The following is a 13,103-nucleotide window of genomic DNA, read 5'->3' as shown; positions in this document are numbered from 1 at the left end:
ATTAATAATCAAACTAAATTTTTTTTTAAATAAAACAACATTTGAAACGTATTTGACATCAACAAAATCGAATATACCATAATAATGTTTGATTTAAAATAACAACTGAAACTAGAACTTGATTTCAACTTTATGTTTTAAGATATCTGACTTCTGAATTCGACAATACGAAAAATGTCATCATTTTCGTGTTTTACCAGAAACGACCTGAATAATATATTATCAATCGGAAAGTACATCGTTTGCATAGCCATCAGAAAAAAAGTCGATAAACATAATTCATCGCATATATTTTGCTCTCGTATAGTAGTTTTATATATTATACATAATAATGTACATTATAATATTATAGTACTCACTATTCTATTATTAGGATATTAATGACTGTATTTCATGTCCTCTCGAACGGTAAACTCGGGATGACGAGGGTTCGTACTATAATAAAACCTTAGCCCTCACCCCACCGCATACGATTTAGCTCCACTACACCATATAATATGTATTATATATAAAGCTTCTTTGTAAATACATGGGTTTTAGGACTTGGCGCGTATAGTTTTTATTACGATTTTAAATACTACATCATTAATAACATATTAATAACAACCGTTTATAACTTAAGCGAAACAAGTCCGTTTTTTTTAGTTTCCTTTATAATTTGTCATCGCAAGTTGAGTTCATCATTTTGCAGTATGAATTTGAAGTATAAGCAATTAATATAGCATATATAGGTACCTAACAGTAACACCGTAATATTATTACGCAATTTACGTATATATATATTATATATCTACTGTTTTCAACTCGTCCATAGTCCATGTATATTAAATGTTTTGTGTTGTATTATAAATACTTATTATGGCTTATGATATAGCTGTTAGGTATCGGTTTTTACTTCATTTTGTCCTTCATGCATTCCTTTTCATTTATTTTATTTCAAGTATGCCTAGGTAATATATAAATACAGAGTACGTTTTCAAAAACATTTAAAATAAATGTAATCATTTCTCGTACAAATTCCATACAAAAATAATATCGGTATGATTGTCTCTTGCAACGAATGCGGCATGAAGCCATGAACAAACTGTGACGATCTGCACCGCCTGCAGACGATTTTTACTATGTAGATGTCTACTATTTTCACGATGACATTATCGTTATATATTACATAAAATATTATAAAGTCCTTTAGCAGAATAATCTCAACGAAGAGGGATGGCGGGCGAGAAGAATAAAAATGGTCTTTTGGTTTTTTTTGTGGGGAGGGGGAGTGCAGAAGAGGACACTCCGTGTAGAACACCGGGTGTCATATATAGTATATACATATATATATAGCCATGTACGTTATTTATTATTTTAGACGGCTGTGGTGGGTCCAAATTAATGATTCTCTAATGGTTTATAATGCGCGTCATCCTTTCGTGTGACGAATTACCCACCCTCGAGTATAACGTTCGCGTAATCACTAAAATATTGTATAACACGCTTATTAATTAACGTCGGGAGTATAATATGACCGCAATTCTTCTGTCGAGTACCGGTTTTGAAACCTGTAGACCTGACCAGTTGAATTGGATTAACTAACACCAGAACTTGATGTATTGCACGTAAATAATACACCGTGACACCTATTAGAATAGTTGATATTTTAATAGTATGCATATATTGCATATTTAAATATATTTTTTTGACAGTTAATTTTTGGTTTCTAAAACAATAACCACGAAATCGATCCAAAAATGCAATATAATGTTACTTTATTAGTTTAAAATATTTAGCTATCAGAACAATATTATTGTAGTACCATACATTCATACTGTATAATCATTAATCACATTATAGTATTCGCTATGGCGTATGTTATGATTGACAGTTGTGAGTCCATTAACTATCATTGATACTACACAATAATGAGTAATATAATACCAAAAAATATATATAAATAATAGTATATTATACACGATATTATAGATTACATATATTATTATTGTGCAAATTATAAAATAATTCTCATACTTTTATATACATATTGTTTTTAAAGTGTTTTATAGTAGTTGTTATCATATTCTTATAATTCTAATAAGTAGTAACATATAATAAACCAGAAGAAATAAATTATGCTTAGAATCGAATTTGGATATAGGTAATTCTAATTTTATAGTGTGCAATAGTCTTAATAATTCAACTATTTTGTAAAATAAAAAAGTTTTTAAAATATTCAAAATGTCATAATAAACTATGATTGGGTAACAGGAGTTAATATCGACAGAATATGTCATCTCCATTATATTAAAAAAGTAATAAATTACCAATTGCATTTTTATTTGGCAAGTATTTCGATATTTATTAGGTATTTTTCTCATTTAATCGTTTTATCAATATTTTTTTTCAAAAAATATAACTGGCATAATATAATGTTTTTTAACCGTACAATAAATTTATTTATACAATTAAAACATTAAAATCGAAATCAACGAAATAAAAAAAAAAAATGTAAATGCAACTATTTATTTTATTTATGACCATCGTTATTCATATGTAACAATACTATTATAATATAATATGATATATTTTCCCTTAACCCATAATAAGCTTAATAAAAATGAGAAAAACGGCTACGAAAAATAATAATCATACTCGATCTTTTTATATGTTTAAGATTTAATATAAGAAGTTTAATTTATTTTCAATTATATATTCGAACAAGATCTTGGGCGGGTTCCCCTCCAAAGTGTTATTAAAATTTGTCCCTGGAGTTTAATTTTCCGTTTTGCTATTAAGTTTCACGGAACGTACAGTGAAAAATAAATTCTCTATAATAATAAGTATAATAAAAATAAAAAAGTCTTCTTCGCGAGCGTTGAATAATGTTTTCGTTTCGTTTATCATATTTGTACGGAAACTGTAGCTGCAGTAAATCACTACAAAAATAGTATACGATGAGCAAATGTACAATAGGTACCATGTATGAATACAAAAGCACACCTTTGCTTAATCACATGCATGACTGCAGAGTATAAACCAAGGTACCAATATTACATACATGCAATAGTAAAGGTGCATTAATGACGGGTTTGCGAGTTTTAAGAACAAAATAGGTATAATATTATTATCATATTATTATTATTATTATATTATCGTTTGTATGCCGCGTATATTTGATATCGATCTACAATGATATACGACTTACCTATGCACGCAATAATATAATATCTAAGATAAAAACAATAACAATAATAATAATAATAATAATAATAATGATGATGATAGTATAGTAATAATATAATCATCATTTCTCACCATGGTGCTCTATATAGTTTCTATCGATGATTATTAGCTTTGAAACAATCATGATATATTAAAATATTATTGCTCTCGACAACAACGAGGCGCACGCACGTAACGAAGGTTGATTGGCTCGCGTTACGATAATATGTTGTAATAATAACATGTCATACAGCTGGAATCCGGCACGTAAAATGCGCACATAATTCTTCACGTACTTAGTGGTTATCAAACTCGACCCAAAATAAACGCTATTATAATATATTATGTTGTATAAGTATGTGTTTGTGCGTGGTTTTACGATACGCGCCGGCGAAACGGCAGTCGTTTTCAAAATTAATCACACGGCCTTGCGTTTGTAATGCGTTTGTTGTTTTGGCGAGAGATAATAAAATACTCTTATTTCTCGTTCGAAGCACTGTACCTACACCTACCTGCTTCTCTACATAGCACTTCTACCACCATCACCACCACTACCACTATATAGGTACCTACCGTAATATATTTGCACAGTTAAGTTCTTACGCGAGAGACGTTAGAGGTATAATATATTTTTTAAAACCAATTAACGTCCCTATATACTTAAATCCTCGTACGTACAATATTATAATAATGTATAATACCACATCAGTCGTTCTAGTGCACTATTTGTATTAGAGTTCTGGTTCTATTTTATTATTACTGAAGGATATTAAATTATATCATAATAAAAATTGGGCCTTAAACGTTTTAATGCTATTCAAATATACCGAATATACATTATACTGTTGTTCATCGAGTAGTTATTCATTTTAGTTTTATTTCTATCTGTTTTTACATGAAGATAGCTGCAGGAAGTTAATTTTGAATTTAATAAAATGTTAAGAGGACGACACACCCACATATGTTGTCAATAAGACTATATCTAACAAACGTATTACAATCTATTAATTGACATTGATAAGCTCCAGGGCATAAGAACTATCGGATATTTTTATTGGTATTTTAATTACGAAACTATGTTATGGTCATTTAAAAAGTGTACATGTTTTGTAAATATTTAAACAATCATAACTTGCTTGAAATGTCAATTAAAACCTCCAATATGCCCTAGATAATTATCTTACCTTTAAAAATCATAATAAGTCACTCTTATTTAAAAAACAATAAATGTATTACAATGTATTGTGAACGTAAAATGTGAAATTTGTTAGATGAAGACAATTCAAGTGGTTGTGAAATAATATTAAAACTCTTAATAGAATTGTCTACGATTAACATCATAAAGGTTAAAGAAAACAAGTTAATCAATTAACAGGCATTGTTTTATAAAATAAATATTAGTGATGCTATGATGATCGGGATTTCATGTTATAACCACAATACACCATAAAATCTCAAATCAATGCAGTCTTTATATAAATTGAATTCGTGAAGTTTTGAATCATATTATTATTAGTCTGAAATATTGTAAAATCAGAAAACATGCCCTTAAAATCATAAAACCTCTAAATATGTACTATATCTTTTTTTATTTCATTAGTTAAGCCAAATTTATAGTTCACATGGTAATAAATCTAACAATTAAAAATAAACATGCAAATGAAACAATGTTAGAGCTTGAAGATAATGAATATAGATTTACGCTCGGATGCGGTGATAATGTACCTAATAACTTCTTTTATTTTATTAATAAATGTAGAGTTTATCCATCCACTGTACTTTTTACTAAAAAATAATGTAGGTACATGCTTCTTGCTTCTAGTGCACACGAGAACTCCGAGCTAGTCTATTTTTCTGCTTCAACACTTCAATCGTGGTGGTTATGTGGACACGCCATGTTCAAAACATATTTAATGTTGTTCCAAGGTACCTTTTCTTTACAGGCTATACTATCACTGCGCCGATCCACACTCGTTCATACAAATTTATTTTGCTCATCGCTACACATTTTTGGAAAATTATGTTGATGAGCGAATAAAAAAATTAATTTAACTCATAAAATATGAATATACATAGTATATTATTAAAGTTTGAGTTACGGCAAAATTCATTGTTTTTTTTTTTTTCTTAAACTATCAACATTTTCAAATCGTGGGTGGAGTAATACAACAAAGTTTTTGTTACAATTTGTGTCATTTTTTTTTTGTGAGTATAGGAAGTTAGGTACGATGTTTCGTTGTACGAAAGTTTTACGGGAAACCCTGCTAGTGGATATTTTAGTTCAAAAATCAAATACCTATCGTTTAATAAATTTTGTCCTAACAATGCATGTTTTTTGTCTCATAGAGTCGCTACTCTAAAGTAAAATAAAAATAAATGTTTCTCTAATCAGATAATACATGGAAAATTGGTTTGGTATTTAAATAACTGCTGAAATTAGTATACTTGTAAATTCGATGAAAAACAAATTGTCGACCAGTTGTAAAAATACATTAAAACTTTAAAAGATAAAATATAAACATGTTTTTTGACTCGGTTTATTGATCCCACATAAACGGGCTAAACTTCTACGGATTATAATATTTATCAGATAATATGTTAAATTTTACAAACGCATAATAATCTTTAATCATCCTGAACTTTGACGCTTACTAACTTTATACTTACGTCCATGTTTTTCGGATCTTGTTTCAGGTGAGCGGTATGAGGTTCGAGACGCAGCTGCGGACGTTGAACCAGTTCCCGGACACGCTGCTGGGAGACCCGTGTCGGAGGATGCGGTACTTCGATCCTCTGCGGAACGAGTACTTCTTCGACAGGAACCGGCCGACGTTCGACGCCATACTCTACTATTACCAGAGCGGTGGCCGGCTGAGGAGGCCAACTACGGTGCCGTTGGACGTGTTCTCCGAGGAGATCAAGTTCTACGAGCTCGGCGAACTGGCTACCAATAAATTTAGGTAAGACTACGCTAGTGAGTACTAACAACGTCGCGTCAACTATTGGACGACAATAATTAATAAACAATAGTGATGAATCGGATGGTAGAGTAGATTATGAATTAATTGTCGAAAAAATTCGAGCGATTTCCTCCCTCCCGACTTTCTGATAAAATTATTATTCAATATTTTTTTTGGTTTACACGTCTGATTTATCGATTTTCAGTCTTCAATTTTGTTCTTTCGATGAAACGCGACCCAGATGTTATCTTTGTCTTAAGAGCATAAAAGATTGGGCAGGTCCAAAAATTAAACCCAACTCATATTAAGCGATGTACCTACACTGTGGTCACTCGGCATACCAGCACGCACACCATCGCTTGTGATATTGTCGACTCCGCCAATAACGTCCACCACCCATAAGCGCGTCAGGCGTACCTACACATATGCGTATAATACATGTAAATGTATATTATACTTAAGTGACGTGCGACTATCGTGGAGATAGTGCTGTCTCTCGAAACAATTACCCTTAAGGGCTTGCGAGGTGGTAGTGCTGGTGGTAATAAGGGTGGGTTTTTCGTCGCGCACGCGTGTGTTTTTCCCACCCTCCCATGCCTCACATACCCTGTTTACCCGAAATTCGACGAAAGGTGAGGGGGAGGGTAGTGGTGAGGGGGTATGCGTTAGAACAGGCGCGTGAGTATAGGATTGGATATGCTGCTTCTGCTGTTGTGTGCAAATGGGTCACGTAAGATTGTAATTCGAAGACTTAACTAGGATCGAGTCTTTCGCTTTTCCTCCACCAGAGCTTTCCCCTAAGAAATCATCTCCCATCCATATACACATTTTCCGAGCACGTTTCCATTCCGGACCTCATACGTGACATCAATTACTCGCACTCTGACGACTTACTTCAGTTTACCAACTAAATACGAGCCCTGGTATTAAACATTATATATTATATATACATTTATATACGAGTATTGCATACGTATTATTATTCGACACCGTAAATAATATTGCTATCACTTCCCGTCAAATGTGAGATTCGAATGTCAGAAAAACAACCAGTTCCGTTTTAGGATTAGAAAACACAGAACTATAATATAGTATATTATTATAAATGAGCTACGAAATAATAATCGTATTATACGTGCATAATTATTATTACATATTTTGTGGCTTTATAATATAAGATGCATAGCTGCACTATACCCTTATCCTTAAACCTTATTTAAAGTACCCTAATTTTCGATCTTCTATTATAGTGATGTACTCGTATGAGCATTGAAACTCATATTTTCAATGTCCTCTGAAGTTTCGTTATAAAATACATTATAATATGTAAAATTGTCAATATACTGAACGATTTTTTTACTCAAACGAAAGAACCTTTTTTTATGTGGGTTGAAATACTTTCAATTAGTACGAACTTTTATATTGTTATACTCGTAGGTTCGGTGCTGGGCTCAAATATAATCATCTAAACTACCAATTTCCCTTGAGGACAATAAAATAATATATTATAGCGTCAGTCCTTCAGAAATATTTTAAATTTTGGCTTAATCACAACTAAAAATAATAATATAACATATTAAGTATATTAACAGGCAGCCGGATAAGTTGTTTTTTCAATTTAAAATCGGTATTTTTAATTTTACTCACGTATAAAAGCGTAATGAATTGGTGTTTTTATTTTTAATAATATGAATCTGAGCCGTGCTTGACATGGAACGCCAATAGGATAGCTGGAGACAACATTTTGCACCTCAGCTCAGAGGGAGGTGGGGGGGGGGGGAATACAAAATGAAAAGACCTGCACTCGTTGGTGCGCGCGCACGAATACTTTCGCGTTCTGTTCCGGTGTAACGACTTCCGTATTATAGTAGTCATTTCCCAAAGTCCTGGACCGTTGACCGGCGTGGTACCACGGGACACCGTTACGTAGTGCATATTATATACGTATCATATATTGTGTGTGTGTATTACTATCAGTCGAGTGCTACCACCACTGTCAATCGATATATACTTGGTGCTGTGCAAAAAAAAAGGAAGCGTTAGAACATAAAAAAACGAGTTTGTCCGAGAACCTTCCGATTGAGCTCATGTATTAGTAAATAATATTATTATACAGTAGTATATCAGGAATAGCGTTGGCATAGTGTGTACATAGTAATAGCAACTAAGGGTCGGTAGAGGGGAGGGTTTGTATTGGTGATGGGTGGGAGGAGGTGGGGGTTGGTTGGGATTTTGCCTTTGGGCTGCAAACGAGTTAAAACGGCAACAATGTAAATGGCTTACGTGGGTGCAGCGCGCACAGCAGAGGATGAGCCTATATATCTAGCCAGCCGGCGGTCGGACGCGGGACGATCAATACGACCTGAAATTCGCCGTCGTTACAATATATATATATTCCTTTCTCTAAAAATAGACTCACACTGCCTCGAACGCGCTCGCGTCATCGTAATCGTTTAAATATTATATTATGATCATACATTAGAGTGAGTTGTTATATTTTCCAAATAAATGTCGTCGGGGGTCCAGGAAAAAAGTATTTCCTCAAATTGCGATGATTTAACAATAACATATACAGCAGAAGATCAGACTATACTGTTAGTGAAGACACCAATAATAATAAATTGTTATTAGGTACCAATAGGCAATAATATAATATTTAGCAGTTCACCGGCTCAATGGATAGGCAAAACAGCTACGCGGTCGTCTCCGTCCGTGGCGAACGGTACAACAATAATATTATTACGACGTCGTCGTCGTGTGCTCGGTATGGTCGCCACCGAAAATTATATGCGCTGCGTAATAAATAATACACTTAATGCACAAGTACCGTTTTACGGCGATTAACTCGCGACGTGCAGTAGGAGGTAACTTACCTATTTCTTAACAAAACCAACCATTACGTTTTCTTTTTAATGTATGTATTATAGATCGAAACGAGGGGTGGGGTTGTTATTGGTGAAAGTAATATTTTGCATACGTTTTACAATCAGATTTCACATTAATGCGTGGATAATATTATAATATAAAAAGAATTATTCGTGGAAAAAATACAATTTTTCAACTCGTCTTTTTGTTCTCACTCGCCCCATCTGATTTTATATTTTATTCGATAAATATAATGATTTATTTTTAGAATGCGTTTTTTCAATATTGTATATTATATCACGCGTCGATCTCTAATACGATTTCGTGAAACAAAATGGTTATAATACACAATATTAGTACCTACGCGTGTTTTGTTGGGTCACGCGGAGAAAGAGATTGACCATCAATAATTGTTCCAATATTATACGAGCGTCTGTTTGTTAGTACTCTCCTATATATCTATTATGTACAGACAGGTAAAAAAAAAAAAAATGTCTAAAGTGTTTGAAGGAGGCGTATTATATTTGTTGACGAGCGACAGTGACGTATCGTACGTAGAGTGCGCGTTTAAGTTTTGAGACATGTGTGCAGCGATCGCTTAAGAACAAATATTGATGTTAACACGTCATCGATTGGCGAAACGAGTATTTTTTATACATCAGCACTCACGTGAAAAAACCCATTCTAAATGAAAGAAAAATAATGTCATTCGACACCTCAATCGTCTCTTATAAAACAAGTTTATATTATTATATAATATATAAATTTATGTTACATTTTACCAACATGGAGGGTGTTCCGGAACTGTCCCCACAGATTTTGTAGGTTTTTTAAAAAAATGTTTAACTAAAGTAAATTTTTTTTCTTACTGAAATAACGGTAAAACAATAAAAATAACAATGAATATAAAAATCTATCTATTTGAATGCTATATATTTGTCATATTTTTTACTTCAATATTTTTAAAAGAATACACTTTGAATTATTGGCGCAATGAATATTTTGACCTACCACATATAATTAGAGGTCATAAATATAATACTGGTATCATACTATATTGTAAGGAGCGTTATTCTCGAATACAAATATATTACTTAAGTTAACTCATGAAACATGCATTAAGCCAATACTATTCGACGCAATGACCTTATTTTGAAGCTATAGAATAAAGCACTTTAAGCAAAGCACCGCATATAATAATATCGTAATATATATGTTTGTATTATAAGTCATCTGCTTGCCAATGAAAAATCGTATAAGAAATAAAATTGAAACAGTTACCGACTGACGTTTAAGATATACACACGTCGATGTGTTAATTTTTGTTTTATTCGAATACGTATCTAAAATATTTTTTTATTTTTTACTTCCCTTTTGCCATAAATCAATAATAACAACGGCAGTTATTTAATATAACGGACCTTTTTTTAATTTAATTTCTGGACGGGATAACAATTTATTGATCTTTCAATTATTAGTATATATTTATTATTTATAGAAAATAATTTCTATATTTTATGTAAAAAAAATCCTGTGTAACGAGTTACACGTATTAATTTTACACCATGAAATCGAAAATTTTACACGTTTTCCACTTACCATTGATAACATTTAATTGTTTGTATTATTCATTTATTACTTCAAAATATTTAGATATCCCAATAATTATTTTTTTCAGTGTGTTTCAAAAATTCATGTTTATTTAGTTTTTATATGACACTTTGAAAACTTTTGAATCACGTGTAATTAACAACGTATAGATTAATGTGCACCCAGGGAGTTTATGTCTTTCTAATATTTAACGATATCGTGTTTGTTTTGTTTATTGACGTATTGACTATAAAATAATATATAGTTAGGTAAGGTTTGTTATATCTCGTTATTTTTATCATAATATACTATATTTGAATACAATGTGTCTATACTGCCGGTTTTTGCTTTACCTATTTTCGTTTTCAGGGAAGAAGAGGGTTTTATAAAAGAAGAAGAGAAACCACTGCCAAAGCCTGAGTTCCAGCGGAAGGTGTGGCTGCTGTTCGAGTACCCGGAGAGCTCTCAAGCCGCCCGGGTGGTGGCCATCATATCTGTGTTCGTCATACTGCTGTCCATCGTTATATTCTGCCTGGAAACGTTGCCAGAGTTCAAACACTACAAGGTGTTCAACACGACGACCAATGGTACCAAGATCGAGGAGGATGAGGTGCCCGATATCACCGACCCGTTCTTCTTGATTGAGACCATTTGTATCGTGTGGTTCACGTTCGAGCTGTCCGTCCGCTTTCTCGCCTGCCCCAACAAGTTGCACTTCTTCAAAGACGTGATGAACACTATCGACATAATCGCCATAATACCATACTTCATCACATTAGCCACGGTGATTGCCGAGGAGGAGGACCCAACGATGAACCTGCCCAAGGCGCCGCAGAACCCGCAGGACAAAAGCACCAACCAGGCCATGTCGTTGGCCATACTTAGGGTCATCCGGCTCGTGAGGGTTTTCAGGATATTCAAATTGTCCCGACATTCCAAGGGATTGCAAATTCTCGGGCGCACCCTGAAAGCCTCCATGCGAGAACTGGGATTGCTCATATTTTTCTTGTTTATCGGTAAGACATTTCGACGACGAACCGCGTCCGCGTTTCCGTTTCCGTCTGAACCACGCATATTATAGTAGTTGCTCTTATTATCGTATACGAATACCTCTCGAGGTCAACTTCGGGAATATTTTCATTCAATTCCGTCGTACCGTGGCGTATTTAAAACCGCACTTATATGTAATATATAATTTGGTCCGGGCGGAAACGGACTCGGTCTGTGTACCGCGCTCGTGCCGAGGAAGAGACGAAAGAATATTTGAAGTAATGTGTGTGTGATTTCGACGAAAACGATGGTTACATCGATATAATAATAATATGACGAACGTTAATCATCGTGTGCCACCGGCCCTTAGCGGTGCCGTATCTGAACTCCCACTATCCTCGCTCGCACCCTATCCGCAACGGTGGCAGCAAGTCTTATACATTATGCGGGTCATCGTAGAGTATATCAGAGGAAGGTTTGCAGGTCCACCGCAAAGAGTGATTCAATTTGAGTGCTCGTCGATCCGTCGCCACTATACCGTCTTGCCTCGTAGGTGCACACAAAAATCTGTGATCGGAGAGCGTTTTTTATAAATACAGAAAATTTGAGTGGTCCTGCTCGAATGAATTCTGTTGGCGGTAGTGGCAGTTAGAGTGTTTGCATGTATAATATATACCTATGTATAATGCCGATGACGGGATAAAATGAAAATAATCGCAACATTCCGACGTGTCATTTTATCGATTGACGCCGACCCGAGCCCTGTCTTAGGATGTGGAGAGACTGTGTATATATACAGAGAGAGACAGAGGGAGAGAGAGAGAGAGAGTGAGAGAGAGAGACCTCCTCTCGCCGGGCCGCACACACCCCGTAAACCCGGCTGAACCTTTTTTCGTTCTCTCTCACTCACTAGATTTGTGTGTGTGTGTGTGTGGGTGCGTGCGTCTCTCTTTTTCCGTTATTTCGTATCCACCTATCCGTGGGTTAGTGTATCGCAACCACCGCCGAGCTCACCGTTCGTTATTCCCAAGTCCGGTTTCGATTAGATTTCCCGACCCCGGGCAACTCCCTCACCCACTGACACTCACGTCTCACCACCACTGGCCCGACAAAAGCGAGGAATTGTTGACGTGACGTTATTTTCTTTCTCCCTCTCGTACCCCGTGGATTTGTTAATATGCGATGACATCACCGCCCTGTATACAGTATAATAATTATATAATACTTTGAACTTATTCGAATATTCGAAACAAGACTGCATAATATTAAACATATTTTGTTATTAAGTATTTTAAAACTGCCTGTTTTGATGATTTCCTAACACATTTAACATGTTATATTATTATCGTATTTATCGGCTAAACAGTGTGTTCGGATCTACCGTTAACCTTGCCTGTCGTATCAATAATATTTCTGTTTTAAGGAATGATATAATACTAAACGGTCGCCAGAAATCTTCCTGCAGCTGCAGCAAGTACCTATATTTTTCTC

General features: G+C 34.2%; 1 protein-coding gene across 1 annotated transcript in view; it reads left to right on the top strand.

The window, feature by feature from the left end:
- LOC111038825 (potassium voltage-gated channel protein Shaker) overlaps positions 1-13,103 on the top strand; it is a gene marked incomplete at its 5' end in the record, with an annotated part of 44,828 nt that overhangs the window by 15,643 nt on the left and 16,082 nt on the right. Inside the window, 2 exons of the mRNA XM_022322065.1 lie at positions 5,902-6,167; positions 10,992-11,638. Coding sequence (XP_022177757.1) covers positions 5,902-6,167; positions 10,992-11,638 — 913 coding nt within the window. The remainder of the gene's footprint in view (positions 1-5,901; positions 6,168-10,991; positions 11,639-13,103) is intronic.

The sequence above is a fragment of the Myzus persicae genome, unplaced genomic scaffold, assembly GCF_001856785.1.
Source record: "Myzus persicae strain clone G006 unplaced genomic scaffold, MPER_G0061.0, whole genome shotgun sequence".
Lineage (NCBI taxonomy): Eukaryota > Metazoa > Arthropoda > Insecta > Hemiptera > Aphididae > Myzus > Myzus persicae.
Note: the sequence above shows the minus strand (reverse complement) of the source record. Positions and strands in the feature narration are given on the sequence as shown.